A 16,298-nucleotide genomic window follows, 5' to 3' on the forward strand; every position below is an offset into this window, starting at 1 on the left:
GCGAGCACCTGCACCTTATACTTCAGAGGAAGTAGAACATAACTAGGGACGTTTATGTGCGTCACCGGAGGGTTTCCTCCCACGGTTGTCCTCCGGGCTTCCTCTCTACATAGTTTGATTTTAAAAGGAAAAGAGAAGATCAAAGCTAAAGCAGTTCAATCAAGTTGGCCCACATAAAGGTACCCCTAAGCACACGTGCACGTTGCGACACGTGCCGGTAGGATTTTTCAATACTTCTGTCCATGTACGCATAAGCGATGAATTAACCCCCAAGTTGAAACGATTCAAGGCAACCCAAGCAATATAAGGGCCCGAAAGTCTGATTTTGAAAGTTAATTTATTTAGTCATTTCTATACATGATTAGTTCAAACAACGCTACTAGTATCACAATGTATAGCGACATCCATGATGCAAAAATATGACGTCGTTGTAGGATAAGAACTCACTGAAAATCGTCGCCGGGGTTTTCATAGGCTCGCGAAACTAAGGGGATCATCGTATGGCATGTTTTTGCACGATTCAAAATATGCTCAAAGTATGAAGTTATTCCACAAATGCGCTGGACAGTGTTAGCAAATGTGACTACAATAAAGATTTCAGCATTTTTTATTTCCATTTTTCGGTCCCTAATATTGCTTTGGTTGCCGTTTTTAATATATCAAGGTATGATCTCCAAGCAGAAGAGAAAGCGGAAGAGAAGATTGTAACGATTTCTGAATGCCCTGTGTTTTGTATAGGCCCCTTCGGACAAATACAGTTTTAGATGTTTTAGCGTGCCTTTTGAAATGTATCTCCCTGAGCTGCATACTCATCCGCTAGGTGGCGCTTGTAAACGACCGAACTCACGATATAATGAAAGTTTATTGCAAATTCCTGCCCGTAGGCTAATTGCAAGTACATGTACATGAACATGTAACACGGAGTGGACGTACAGACAATAATAACAATATAACATATGACTACCCTAGTCTTAGCTACTAACTTATTGGGTTCGACTTCTTTTTCCGAGACAGTGGAAGACGAATGATCCCACTTTTCCTGTAACATGTGGGTTTTGTGATGTTTTGTTTTGTGATATAAACCTGGGGTTGTGTATCACAGTGGACAAAAACGTGTCCCTATCAGTTCGGTTTATATTGTAGCTTCTTGACAATATCGAAGTACTGAATTACACGACGAAATGGTGACGTCGCCATGGCTGAGAATAGGAGTTGTTTTCCCTGCCACCCGCCTCAAAACAAGGAATAAGCCGGTTAGATTCGGTTCCGCCGTCCGGATGTTGTATTTTTGGAGCTAGAGAACTGGCTCGAGCTAGCACTAGCCTGGCAACTGGCCTAATATAATGTTTCTTTGATACCTTAATTTGACCCGCTCGAAGATTTGTTGCCAGAAGAAAAGATATTTGAACATAGATGAGTAGATGGAAAATAGGACATTATCTTCGAAGATAAATAGATCAAAGAACTATTCGAAAATAGATAAACGAATATCTATTTCCTGAATATAAATATCCTAAAGTGTTGTGCTCAGGTGCAGTAGATAGATCGAAGAACTATTCGAAAATAGATAAACGAATATCTATTTCCTAAATCCTAAAGTGTTGTGCTCAGGTGCAGTAGCTAACCTCTCGCGTATTTGGCAGCTCAAGGATTTGGCTCTACACCGGCATCTAGATCCGCTGAACGGTCCGGTAACCACCAGGTTATGCAGTACAGGTAGTGCAATCCCCCCTCTCACGTCAATCAACAACGTGGATCAATCTTTTTTAAATTTTTTTTGGATTTGATGGATTGAACAAGGTCATTTTGTCGTGCAAATCGGGACGAAATTTCTTCAGCTCAAGAGAAGGAAATCTAAAGATTGAACAACTCGTCCAATCACTTCCGCGGTTAGTGCTGCAGATCATCATCTTCACGTCAGCCAGCGAACATACATGGATGTTTGGACAATACGCGTGCTCACTGTGAACTAGTTCTTCGAGCACACCATATGTGAACAGTCAACGTGGCTAACGTTATATAAAGTTAATTACAAATTCGTGCCCGTATACTACTAGTATGTAGGCTAATTTTAAGTGAACAACAATTGATGATAATATTCAAGCATACAGACAATGAAGATTAAACTACGTTGCTAGTGTATGATAGAATTGTAATCTCGTTATGTGGTTTGACTTTTTATATGATATACGGCACATGCAGGGCTGTCGTCAGCTCCCACAAATTGGAAGACGTACCCGCGCTCCACTGGAACGACTGAAGCTGCCGGCCTTCTAGACTAAATTTGTCTTGTTGTCAACCACAGTGGAAGACGAAGTACATTTTATTTCAAATTGCCCCTTCTACGATCATGAAAGAAAAGAGCTGTTTAAAGAGGCCACCAAATTCCATACTAATTTCTCCACGTTTACAGACAAAAAGAAAACCCCACACATTACAGAAAAAAGTGGGATCATTCGTCTTCCACTGTCTCGGAAAAAGAAGTCGAACCCAAATAAGTCAGAATTTAGTGTCAGTAGTTAAACTAGAGTTGTCAAATACTGTATCGTTCACTGTCTGTCCGTTCTTTACATGTTAAATGTATTTGCAATTAGCCTACTGGCAAGAACTTGCAATCAACTCTCATAATAAAAGATAAACACCATTCTGCAATGAACGTAGAGTGTAAAGCAAATAGAGAAATACACTTTATCATGAGTTATCATGAGACAGATACGAACTTTGTTTCCCAATTCGTACACAATTCACATTTCTTCACTGTGCACCTAGACAAACCTCCTATAACAAAACGACACACGAGGCCTCTATCTTACCTTCGGTTTGATGTTTGAAGAGTATCATTTAAATTCCTATTTCATTGTGTATGTTCACTGTGCTTTCTTTACACGTACGTTTTCTCATCACACTCAGTTCGTCGTTTTTAAGAAACAACAATGAACAGCTGTAGTGGACAACTTCATAATCCATATGGGTTCAATAATAAAGTGCTACATGTAAAGTTATCAGAGCGTCAACGTAAAGTATTTTTTATTAATGATCCTTACCTACCTACGTCAGTACCGTATTTACGATGTCATTATGTTTTCGCACTTTCGGAGAAGAACTTGTTTTCGAGAACATTCAGTTGCGCACGTTTCTTTGATGTGGTTAGCTGTTACGTATGTCATAACAAAGAGTGTGCGCACTAGTTTGTAATGCTTCATTTCTCATGAAGCCATTTTGTTCTGCACTTCACGTTGAACTGTTTGTACTATTACGTTGAGAAGGAACAAGTTTCTCCTCTATTGTAGATGGTTACATAAAACGTCATGTGAGATGTTTAAACTTACCCCTACTCTCAACAACACCTTTTATATAACCTACAAGTGCAGTAGTGGTTCTTGCTTGCGTAAAACAGATGTGATGGGTGAGGGACAGTCAGAGAAGCCTGTAGGCAGTTAGAAAGCGTTACGACCTCAATCCACAACATCTGCTTGGAGATTAGCGTAATCTTGTCTTTTGGTACATTGTAGGTGTCTCGATACCGGACCACATAGCATCTCCATTCGGTGTCCTAAGTACGGATTACCCTTTGTAAAATTGAGCTAATCTAAACAAAATCACCAACTCTAATCCTTCATTCGCTAAGATATTTTATGCACCCAAAACACTGTAAATTTGTTACTGTGGCGGCCTGGCTCGATAACACCGCCCCACATCCCACCCCACCCCACCTGCACCTTGAAACACGGAACTTTTTTTCTTCCATCACGTTCATTTCTCTGTCGTTCCGGACAATTAGTTTCGAATATCTGTCCGCGTGGCGTGATTGATGCCCGGCGGCCATGACGCACGAACACCGGCCAGGGCTACCTCACAAACCGGCCCGTCAAAACCACGAACAAACACAGCACACCAACAATGGCATTTCATACGAGCATAGCTACCGCGTCAATAAGGAATTAATAATGTTTATATAAGCCATTTTCACTAAGGGGGCCTTAATGGAACTCAAGGATTTCAAGGAGCTTTTGGTTGTACTTAGCCTCTCCTTAAGGGAAGTGAAGGGTTTTGTTGTTTCCTTTATGCACGTAGAGATGTCTTAGCCTGGTACCAGCCAGACGTGGGCCTCCAGTGATCTCCTCGGTATTGGTGCTGTTCCCCGCCCGCCAAGATCTATTAGCGCACACGGGATATTTTTTTACGACGAGAGATTCAGTTACCTCGCTGACTGTTATAATCAGAACGACGATCGCCAGTCAGAAAAACGGTAGGCAATGCCTTAAGGACACCAGGAGATTAAGCCGGCAAAAACTACTATGCCTAGCCCGTTAGACGTACTCCGATTTCTTGATTGGCACAACTGACTTCTACAGCCTTGCCGAACGCCAAGGGTGACGTAAACTAATGTGACTGTTATTGTACGTAGTGTCGCAACTTCCCACTCCACCAGAACCTATTTAACCACACATCCCCTGATCGGGTACAACTTCAGGCACAATATGTTTAGTCAGAAACAATCTCCTTGTGAATACAAGATAAGAAATCCCGTCCGCTTTCTTAGTAAAGCACGTGTTTGTTATTGTTGTTTGTATGTTTGATACGTAATGCAGTTGTTTACATGATCAATCTTACTTTACAACTTTCTTAGATAAAATCAGTGCTTGAGAAAAGAAAGAAGAAAATTGTAATATTGACCGTTTACGACCGTCCCCCGTCTACCCTTCTGAACGCTTAAACATCCCAACTTGTGTCCAGAAATTGTAACCGACCGAATAACAGGTGTCAGCTGATAGATATTATCTCTCCTATATACACAGTTCACAGCTTACTGAACCATTAGAATGATATTTGTCGTCCGTAAGTTAGATAACGGGCCCCTAATTGTGCTGGGGGCGTGACTCCGTGGCCCGTGTACTTTACTCAACCTGTAGGAAAAGTCAACCACTCTAATTGGACAAGCTGGAGGCTTTGTGACAACAGTCTCTGACAGGAACGGGACAAAGTGCACGTCCGGCCATTGAAAGCCAGAAGCGTTCTGCTCTGAGCGGGAGCGCTATTAGCAACACAAACGGTCCCGCTTTCTCCGTGCTTGGCTGTGTGTGACGGCCTTGTGAGGCTATTTGAGCGGAGGTAGAAACATTTTGAAAGTATCAACTTGCCGTTGTTTTGAGAACCCAGAGGGGGTAGAGTTATGAGTGAGTCCAACAGTAGGCGCCCTCAGACGGGTCCGTCTGTTTCATGGGACAGAGCCCGGGTTCTCAACTCCATGCGGACCAAAGAACTGAACTCACATGTAGACGGACTGAGGCTAGACTGCATCAAGAATATTTTCGATCTCCAGAGGAAGCAGGGAGAAATCATTAGGAAATATGGCGAGCACCTGGACGGCGCCAAGGGTCTTCCGAGGTCTCCCTCGCTTTCTCGGAGCGCTTCGCGCCTTACAGCCGAGGCCAACACGAGTGTCAAACGGTTGCCGAGCATAGGATCGCCAAAGTTCGGCTCTCCGAAGATAGATCGCCGAATCTCGTCGCCAGCCCTCCCGTCGACGGCGGAGCGAGTACGCAGGAGACTACTGGGAGAGCACTCGGGAGGGATCGGGAGCGCTTCGGACGTGTCGTCACGGACGGGAAGGGTTGGTGGAACGCTTCAACCGCGCTTCACCAAGTCGCACGAGATCCTTCCTCCGCGAAACTCCTCCATGGACAGACTCATCGCCGAAGACGCTTCGGACGATTCCGAACCTAGAAGACGGAAGCGCTCCAACACCTTCTCCGGGGTTGTAGACAACTTGGAAGCGGAAGCTAGCGGGACCAAGGCCGTCGGTGGAAGTCTTCCCGAGCCGCTACCGTTACACAAACAAGTCGCTAACTTACGGGCTTCCGACAGTCCTGCCCCGACTTCTCAAGGGCAAATTCTACAGCGGAAACACACCAGTCTGGCTGACCTGGTGGGGTGTGAGAGGACAAGTCCGCCCAGAAGTCCAGCCTTACTCCCGCGGAGTTATACTCCCGAGGAGCCCCTCGCACACAGGAACCCCAAATCGTACGGCGGAGCACAAGTCAAGGACTGTCCGTGTGTGATCTGTGTGATGGAAAAAAACAAGAGCTTCATCGGCAAAAAGCGCCATACCGACGTGGCTCTGGATAAAACCAGAACAAGAAAAGTTGCATTTGACGGCGAGTCTGTGGACGACAGTTTTGCGAGAGAGTTAGAAAAACTGAAGGACTGCAGATACCTTAGAGTACGCACTACCACACAGTAACTTCACCTCGCTCTGTAAATTGTACTATAGACCTGTTTGTACATGTTTACATTGTAGATTATACATTGTAGGAACATGTTTTTGTTTGGCACTTCAGATGTTTCGCTCATGTAGACAAAACATTCACTAGAAAGATAGCAATAGTAGGGATTTCCATGTAAAAAGTTTGTTAAACATGTATATTCATAGAAACGTCGAATCGAAATGTTTTGGAACCCATGTGTTTTGTTTGTGGCATTTGGAAAGCCGCCAAGTGTCGTAACCTCGCCCAGTCCACAGTCATAAGACCTGACCGCAAATATGTGTTATGGACGACTAACTTACAACACGTGGGTTTACGATTTCCGCAAAACATACTACTTTCCACATAAGATATAGCTCGAATACCTGATGAAAAACACACCCTAACGTTTGTAACATTTTGGAGATGATTCAATTGTGACTCATTCCGACAAATAGCGTTGTTTTGGTGCATGTTTATGCCCTATAAAGTCATTAAGATATCTAACGACTTCGTTTGCACACATGTACTCATGCATGTAGAAACCATGTAATATAACACACAGGTCTGTTTAAAAGTCTGTATGTTGTCCTGTAGATATTGTGCCGATTAGTCTGTAAAGCTGTGATCCGGGAGTAAGAATCACTGTGGTTGGTCGTTACTCAAAGTTGTATGTTGTTATTCAACTTATTGACCAACCAGCGCTGTTGTCAGTTTGTATCATCTTTGGTGATCTCGTTATGTACTTCAGCCATATTACTAGCCTGACAGACGCTAGGATATTATATAAGCACCATTGAAGTAATATTCATCTAAACTTAATCTATCAAAAGCACGAAATGTGCATATGGTATGTTTAATATATGATTGTACAGAAACATGTAGAAATGTGCATTTGTTTGCGCAAAATATCAATTTGCAAAATCGATGCTATGTATTGATGTTTATGACTTACTTGTAAGCAGTCGGCAGAGGTCCATGTAGACATGTTGATACAGTAGAGGTTAATGTTAATGACATGACGTGTAGTATAGCGGGCAGAAGGTTACACGTTCTATCGATCGACCAACAAAACGTGTTGAGTGTTTTGGAAATTATTCACCGCTCATCAATACAATGTGCAACAATAACATACACAAATGCATCAGTGTTTATCAAATAATCCAGTGTTATATATTGCAATAACATTAAAACCATTGAAATGTCAGATTTGTTTTATGCAGAAGATATGCCTATGTGCACGAATTATTTGGAATAAATCGGTTGCAAACTCGATTACTGAGTGGCGCCTTTGATATTCATTCGAAGGTACACAATTTAAGAATCGTAAGGTCGTTTAAACAAGACGTGTATGTACGTAGCGAAAACAACTTTACGATGAGACGATTGCGACAAAAACACTTCATCTTGTTGAATTATTTGGAATTTGAAATCCAGACTGGGACCAGGGCCCGTATAGGCTAGCTTTACGGCACCCGGGCTAACATGCCACCAGGAAATTTTACCTCAGCCCCCCGGATTCACGCAGGTGAGAATCACCGGTGTGAGCTAAGTTGGCCTGGCGGGGGTAGAAGCTTACAGTACCGAGGAAATCCAGCCTGTAGTCCTGGTAGAGACTGGTGTTAAAGATATTTACCTGGAACAAACAACAATCTGCCATCTCAGAAAACCGCGAGCTTGTTTTGCTCACTTAGCGGAATGCAGACAAATATTATACAGCCAAACTGAACTACGCGATAAGGTTCTCCTGCGCAAAGAAAACACTTGAACAGGCCTGTCAAACTGCCACTTGTGGAGTCTTACGAAATCACGGTGCGCAATGACATGGGGGATCATGCCCCCCCCCAAAAAAAACACACACATACCTAAAGATCTGACTGCTTTCTGCTTTCTGTCGAAAACACAACGTTTTTATACATACGGTTAAAACAATAAGAAATAATAAGAAGTTCACACAACGTCGTTTTCTCTGGTTCAGAGTGAAGACTTTACACACCCAAAGTAAACTGACTTAATTTGGGATAGTCTTTCGAAGTGTTGACAACATGTATCTACATAGTCTTGCACAGCAATATATAATTGTGTAAGATACAAGGCATTTCAACCTCTATACTATAGGGAACTAACCTAGCCTACAAGAGACTACGTGTTATGGGGTTATACTTATACTTTATACAGTATTTGATGTAATTTATAACACTTTACTGCATGTTCCTATGTATTGTCTTATACGCATGTTACCTAACCGTTCTTATGCAAGGTGCACATGTCATAGACTAAAGCCTCCCTTGCTCGCATTACATAAAGCAAGCAAGCGACATAATAAGAAAGTCCGAAATGTACCATACAAAACACGCCACACACATTGAGGCAAATTTATGTTCCATTGGCACAGAAGAGTTTCGGTAACAACAAGAAACAAGGGTTGCTGTGTACAGAGCAAACCGTGGATATCAGAAAAACAAATCGCCTGAAACAAAGCACCATAAAGAAGAAAGAACGAAAGAAAAGATTAGTTGTTGGCAACGTTAGTAAACAAGCAGAGTTTCCAGCCAACTGCTGTTTTTGACGAACGAGAAAAACAGTAGCAAAGGGATAGTCCATCGGGAATATTTGACTTGGGGTGTACATTTACAACCAAACTTTTTTAAGACCAAAAAGTAGAGTAAATGCTGATGTAACATCTTTAGTTTGGTAGTTTTCTTTCATTTTTCAACATTTTCCTTCAGTTCTCCAATATATTCTATACGTTTTATCGTCGTCGCATGCAAATTTCCCCCCTTGACTTCGATCCTGGTGTAAATATTTCATGTCTTTCCTTATGCATGGACTCTGATTATATACTTGAGTAGGTCTTCCCAAATATGATAGGTAAATATCGATTTCAGGCCTCCTAGCTGTTTTCCTTGATATTGCAGCTAAAAGTCAGCTCTGTTTATGCTATGATATAACTATGTCAGATTGCCTTTATTATTTGGGGTCGGAAAGAATAGATGCAGCCCCCCCCCCCCCCCAGAAGCTTACTTCGTCTTCAAAAGATCCCCTTCCCTGTGCGTCACCGTCCGAGTAATTGATTGAACCTCTTTCACGTAGAAAACTTAAACGCTGACAGTTTCCTTTGTCATCCGTGCCTTGTTAGGGTTGGTAAGCCTGCCATGGGTTTAAGTATTTGCTAACGAAACACGCAGACGTAGGATTGCCCTTCCTAAAGCCGCCCAATCTTTTCCGTCAACATTTGCATAAGGGAAGTAATTAGCAAGGCAGTCAGAGAATTAGGATGATTTAACGCCATCTTGCGTGACATCATATAACAACAGGTAGCTTCATACAGTGGCGCACCTGTTTCTGTTGACCGAACGTATTTGCAAAAATTTACCTCATTAAACGTGGCTTACCTTCCATTTCAGTATGGAAGAACTAGAGGCTTGATATACTTGAAACATTCGAGCACCAATAATCATGTTTGAACTAATCAAAAGCACTAGCCATCAGTTGCTACCAAGTGTGTATTTTCGGCAGCTCATCGTTGCTACATACAAAGGCATTTAGTAATATACAACAAATAAAGTCATAAAATGCAGAACGTCCTGATAACATTTATTGGTGTCGTTCCAATGAACCTGAAGCGTACTATATCATAACATCTATCATATAGTCTACCCTGGGCTACTTTGTAGAACATACAAGACAGAAGAACAAATAACCAATGAACATACAAATAACCTACCAAAACATTCGAACACAACAACAAAGATTAGCTTCCAAAACGGTACTGATTTCAAGCTAAACTCCGAGAAGGTAGAGAAAGTTAGAAATGTTTACTGTGTAGATCTATTTCAGGTACTCCACGAAGAAAATTATAAATGTTTACTGACTGTGTAAATCTATTTCAGACACTCCACAATACTAACTAGATTGCAACCGGACTTCTCGACCAAATAGTCCATGAGGAAGACGGATATCATGTAGCTGTCCGGGTGGTCCGAGTCCAGACTGACGATGCCTCCCTTGTTGTCCAGTTGTTGGGTGATGACGCGGAGAGCTTTGGGAACCCTCTCCACATCCCTGTACTTGTAGTAGTTCTCGACAGACAGGACATGCTGTTCTGTTAGAGAAAAATTAATCTGCTTTATAATACATGTATAGATATGACAGAATTCATATAATTAAAGAAAACAGGGGTCATTCTTTCTTCCAGTATAGCAAGAAAATGCTTATTTAAAAGTTTTCCACCCTGCAACTGAAATATTTCGTCGACACTTACCCATGGTGTTATCTATTTTCTACCACATCATAGCTACAGTTACAGAAAGATTATACATTGTATATGACAATCTTAAGTATATGGAATTTTTCAATATTACTATCCAGCCAGTTCCTTAGCCCTTAAGATAAAGGGCTGATAGGCACGTACAGATACAAGCGGGAGCAAGAGGTTTGAAAAGAAGAGAAGTACCATCGGTTGGAGGGAAGCGAGCCGTCGGTTGGATGATCCTCAAGCCCCGAGACTTGGCTTCGCTTATCACGGTGTCTGTCACGTTCTCAGGCAGGTAGTAGGCTGTCTGTAGGCCCACTTCTCTCAGGCGCTGTATGGCACTGACTAGCCCCGCACGGATCCATCGGGGTTGCTGTAACGTAAAGTGCCCTAGCGGAAATGGTTGCCTCTGCAGGGAATAAGAACACTGTCCTGTATCATCCGATGTATCGAGAATTGTAGTGCAAGAGACGCACAGTTGTCAATTTCTCTCTCCTTCGATATCTATTTATCTCCATAAAAAGTGGAGATATTGTGTGTGTGTGCGTGTGTGTGTGCGTGCGTGTGTGTGCGTGTGTGTGTGTGCGTGCGTGTGTCTGTCTGTCCTATTCTCCAAGCAGAGGTTTTGGTCGGCTGGGGTAGTAGTGGCCGGGGTTTTTTAACATTGCCGAACAAAACCTCTACTTGGAGAATATGTCTGTCCGTCTGCCTGCCTGTGTGTGTTTGTGTTTCCGGATTTTTCCCCTGGGCCCCTGGTACTTCAGCAAAACCTTTCTTTTTTGCCTTATATTTTTGTAATGTTTCCATAATTGGACTCAAATACATGTGACATGTAGTTCATGGCAAGTGCAACATTAAAAGATACCAATTATGCAAATCATTCCTAGTTTGCATAATCAATGAAAAAGTGCAATAATTCTTCAAAGTGGTAAATGATTAGACTGTCAACATTGTGACCTGTGACAAGCATAGATTATTCAAATGTTTAAGTAATTTGCATAATCAGAATATCTGATGGAGATATGAGGTCTCCGAAGTCTTGTAAGAGATGGAGATGGACGGATAGCGGGGAAAATAGATAAATAGATTGATAGATCTTGAAGTGTAAAAAGTTTTTAATTAGGACATTTTTTTCCATTCCAGTTTTATTCAATAGAACTATTAACAGACCGTCAGCCTAAGGAGGTATTTAACGCAAACAAGCCTCACCTCGCGCATGCCTATTGTGAACGTTTTGGCCCATGCCGTCACCAGTTCGGGAAACGTTTCCACGAAGTCTCCATAGAGGAAGAGCGTGACCGGCATCCTGCTGGAATGAGCTGCTATTGTCTCTACCAGCTTGTGTGCGGCCTTGGCGTTCATACCGACTAGAACAGCCAGTGCCAGGCGGGGGGCACCCGAGAGGGGAGCCGAGCAGTTGGAGTAGACCGTGCCCGGAGAGCCGGCAAAACCCTCGAATGCCTTAAATAAAACAAAAAATCAGCATGGCGTGAATTTTCCAGCTTACGTTTTGACATTAGGTATATAACCTCGTCCGAAACCTCTGCGTGGAGAATAGTGCTCTTTCACTATAAATAATGGGATAGTTTTCTTTGGCAGCGTGTAGCTACTGTTGTTGCTCGAGCTCGAATTTCAAAATGCTTTACGACATCCACGTCAGATTCTCTTGGAACGTTCCTTGATACATGTACCAAAGAACTGATTGTTGTGCAATAAATTTGTATATATATAATGTTGATACTCACCAATGTAGGGTGCATGGTGTCAAAGTCACCATAATTCCTGACTTCGGCCGCCCAACTTATCATAGGTCTGCCTTTTTTTTGCACCTCTGAGACGAGTTTTGTTTTCTCCGCTTTAGTCCAGCCTGTGACAGGCTGCCAGGTGTGAAACTCTCCGTAGTACCTGGTAAAACACAAGCTGAATATCAAGTACATCGTCTTGTTTTGATTACCGAGATTTTATCAAAACGTGACATTTCGTGGTTACTCGTCATACCTAGATTATCCAGATTTTATCAAAATGTAAATTTTCATGGTTACTCGTCATACATGATTTTCGAGAATTTATCAAAACGTGACATTTCAAGGTTACTGAAAATGAGCAAACGTACGAAGACTTACTTGTCCACCCACTTAAAGGTTCCGTCTTCCAACATCTTCTTTAAGATGTCGTACTCGGCACCCTCCACGTCAAGCTTGAAGATGACGTAGTCTTCCACCGCCGTGTTCTCCTGGATCCAGCGGGACAGGTCGATCGTCGGCACCGTCCGGTGATGGGACAACTTCCGTTTGCCGCCCGTCTCGGTGTCCGCTTTCTCGTCATCGAAAGCAAAGAGTGACCCCCCTCCCCACTGCATGTCTTTACGGTTGTTCTTTCCTTTGTCTGGTGACCAGGCGGACTCCGAGTAAGCAGTCATGTTTCCTGATGCAAAAAAAAGTATATGATGCAAACAGAAAATATGTATCAGGATCTCAGCTAAAAAAAACATATGAAAGTTACATCAGATGAAGCGAAAAATCACAAACACAAAATTCACAATTCAAAACCATGATACCAATATGTACACGTCAACTAACAAAAATGCATTGTATTTTTCCATTAATATATGTACCACACTTGTTGACTCTAACTCGTCTTCTGAGCTATGTTTTCGGTACCAATGACTAGTCTGTGTTTGTTTCTGGGTGTGTGAATATTCGGATTGCTGAACGAAGGAGGTCTAGAGACTCTTCGTTATGACGAAAATGTAAGAACATTTGATAATCAGAATTCCACATTAGGTGTATAGTGATTTGAAACTACACTGATGTTATTATTGACGCTGTACTTATGACTTTCAAACGCTGCAATTAAAAGTCGTGATTTCGCTTAATCGACCTCACCGTCCTTGTTGGATACCCCGGTAGGACAATGTAGCACGTGATTCGGGTACGGTGCGAAGAACGGTGCCAGCCTCTCGTCTATCTCGAAGGAGTGAATGATGAAGTCCTGCCCGTCTGGGTAGGTCTCCCTAAACATCTGTACTGTGGACGCCACGTTAGCACCACAGTCCAGCAGGATCTTTCTCGGCTCACCAGCGCTGGCAGCAGTTGTTGGGGGCCTGCAATAAACATGGATAACTAGCTAACAGAAATCTGCATTAAGTGCATAAGAATAATATTTTCCTTAGAGCTGCAAAACTTATCTTCGAAAGCCTATCATAAAAGAAAACGGTGTCTGACGAAATGTGTGATTTCATGCTGCAATAGAAAGGCAGGTGGATGGTATCATTTTTTATCCTACAGATTAAAAATGCACATGTACCCAGTATTTTGAGCTAAGAGTTGCAGCACTACTAGGAAACTTCAAAAACGCACTAGTGAAATGATGTGATAATACACCTAAAAAAATCAAGACCATAGCACGTCACGTCCAGGTACGGTCAAAAGATTTTTAAAAAGCGTTAAAAAAGTTATGCTGCAGTACCAAGGTCACACACAAGGGGACCAAAATCGATCTTGACCTTTGTCTTTGCAACACCAACCCACATGCCCAATATCATCACAACGCAGCAAGAGGTTCATAGATTAAGGTGTCTACAAAAGTCCGAAAACACAGACAGACACACCCAAACTCGGCCAAAGCAATATCTCAATTTTTCATAATACTGTTCAAGACTGATCCGTATCTGCTTGGAGATTAGTGCTGTGTGACACGCTAATATAGCTTACAATGTCTACTTTTCAACTTGACATCAACTTGCCCCACATCAAGTTTTCATCTCTTAACGCCATCACTTTTATTAGTATAAAAACAGCGGTCCGGCCTTATGATCATACAAAGTGATAAGGTGGGAATACACATATGGATAAACTCACCTTCCTTCCCGGGACTGGACGTCTTTGATGTTCTCAGACCGTACCGACTTGCTCTGACCTTCCTGGAAGCGTAACAGCCATTTTGGTCTTTCGGGGGAAGGTCTGCTTGGTCCCGTGGCGTGATGAACTCCCGGGACGGTAAAGAGTTGTGTCACAATGCTCCCGATGACGGCCCCGATAATCAGGATTGCCCATCGGCTTTCACACACGCGACGGGCGGCTTTATCCATCGTGCATGTACTGCAACTGTATCGGGTAAGATCGACAACTGAGATACAAATAAAATGTTATCTTCACAGTACAGTTGACGACTAAAAGACGACGACGTCTCCGAAAAATAAACTGATACAATATGCTAATTTCATTTTCCACATTTCACGAAAGGTGGCCCTGGATGATATCGTTTGCATAATTAATTGAGAAATACTATAACACTTTACATACTTATAACGTTGCTGTGGTTACAAAGGCGCAATTAACGGATACGAATTTATGAATGAATGATTGATTAGAAGTAATCTTCAAGCAAATCTATCGGTGGCAATGACAGTATCCAAAATGCAAAAGCAGTATCATGTCTCCAATAATACTGTTTTTGCCAGTTCGATACTGTCATTGCCACCGAATCTATAGATCTGCTTACTAGATAATAGAGCCTCATTTGTGTGCCAGGTAGCTTTATACTTGTAAGTAATGAGGCCAGGCCGTTGATTTCAAATCATATATAAACCTGTTGATCGTTACGATAGGCAAACGGCTAGAGTACAATTTCTTTACTGGGCAGCTGTACAAAATCTAGAAAATTGTACAGCATGTAACGTTACCTATGTACATTTCTCCGACGATGTAACGATAGAGTTAACCAAGTCAAAACCCAAAGAAACCTTTCAAGTCAAAGAAATATTTCAAGTCATGAGTAAAGTACCAGTGGGCAAAGCACCAAAGAGAAAAGACAACCAAGAAGTACTAAGAAAAAGACAGCACCGTGAGACCACGTCTAGCGAAAAAATAGACATTAAACAGGGACAACAACAGCAACTTCAAGTCAACACTGGTCTAAGTGGCACTTGATGCATTAGTACACACGGTTACAGAAGTCGTCTTTATTTTCTTCCTCAGTGGAAACAGGGTATTTCTATGACTGAACATGCATTTCCTGTCTTACTTGTAGCGCCATCAATGAATACAACAGGTGTCATTGAGTTCACTAACTGCCCCCCTCCCCCCAACCTTCCTCCGTACTTATGGGAAAATGCATGTAAGTTTTTCTGTATTCTCGTATTGCTAACGTTAATTTTTGGCTCACCAAAATTTGAAGTAGCATCAGTCCAGTGTTGAAGATGGACAACTCGGGCAACGGTTGGGATGAGCTCGTCTCTGAATTCCGTCAGCTGGCTCTGACGTGTTGTATATTGTTGTGAACTAATAATAGAACTGTGTTCACTGGAGTGTAACGTTAGACTGTTAAGAGATTATTTCCCCTTGGTAGCGTGTAATCTCCATTTTGTGAATGGATATCATGTTTTTTTGTCTTTAGAAGTAAATGTTGAGTTGTGGTGTTTGATACATCTGTTTGATGACGTATGTGACAAGGTGCCGTGTTTCTGTGTATGAACGCAAATTAACAAGATCGCTTTACTCGCCACGTGATCTATTCCAAGGCCCCTCGGTTCATCGTACCCGTCACATAAATCCTGTAAACCCTTACCGAAGGCAAACACAGACATTTTTAATCTACTTATGTCATGCCCCGACACCACATCTAAGTTCTTAGGCAATACATATGTAGCGCTTTACAAAAGAGAGTAGAGTAGAGTAGAGTAGAGTAGAATAGAGTAGAGTAGAGTAGAGAGAATGTATTGTAACAGACAGAAACGTTTAACGTATACTAATTCAGTACACCATTTACGCTCATATTGTTGTAGTTATAGTTTCCAG

The 16,298-nt window shown here is 42.2% G+C and overlaps 1 protein-coding gene across 2 annotated transcripts; it reads right to left on the reverse strand.

The window, feature by feature from the left end:
* Positions 1-9,828: 9,828 nt before the first annotated feature.
* Positions 9,829-16,016, reverse strand: LOC136445303 (uncharacterized). 2 transcript variants are annotated; one of them, XM_066443231.1, is made up of 8 exons: positions 15,667-16,016; positions 14,361-14,606; positions 13,386-13,603; positions 12,624-12,924; positions 12,246-12,405; positions 11,710-11,961; positions 10,702-10,909; positions 9,829-10,345 (listed from the first exon to the last, which is right to left on the reverse strand). In XM_066443231.1, the coding sequence occupies exons 2-8, from the start codon at positions 14,588-14,590 to the stop codon at positions 10,152-10,154; spliced, it is 1,563 nt and encodes a 520-aa protein (XP_066299328.1). In that variant the 5' UTR covers positions 14,591-14,606; positions 15,667-16,016; the 3' UTR covers positions 9,829-10,151. The 2 variants fall into 2 exon arrangements, with proteins under 2 accessions (XP_066299328.1, XP_066299327.1); XM_066443230.1 differs by having other exon boundaries at positions 9,829-10,350; positions 15,667-15,996.
* Between the last annotated feature and the right edge of the window lie 282 nt (positions 16,017-16,298).

Source organism: Branchiostoma lanceolatum, chromosome 11, assembly GCF_035083965.1.
Source record: "Branchiostoma lanceolatum isolate klBraLanc5 chromosome 11, klBraLanc5.hap2, whole genome shotgun sequence".
Classification (NCBI taxonomy): domain Eukaryota; kingdom Metazoa; phylum Chordata; class Leptocardii; order Amphioxiformes; family Branchiostomatidae; genus Branchiostoma; species Branchiostoma lanceolatum.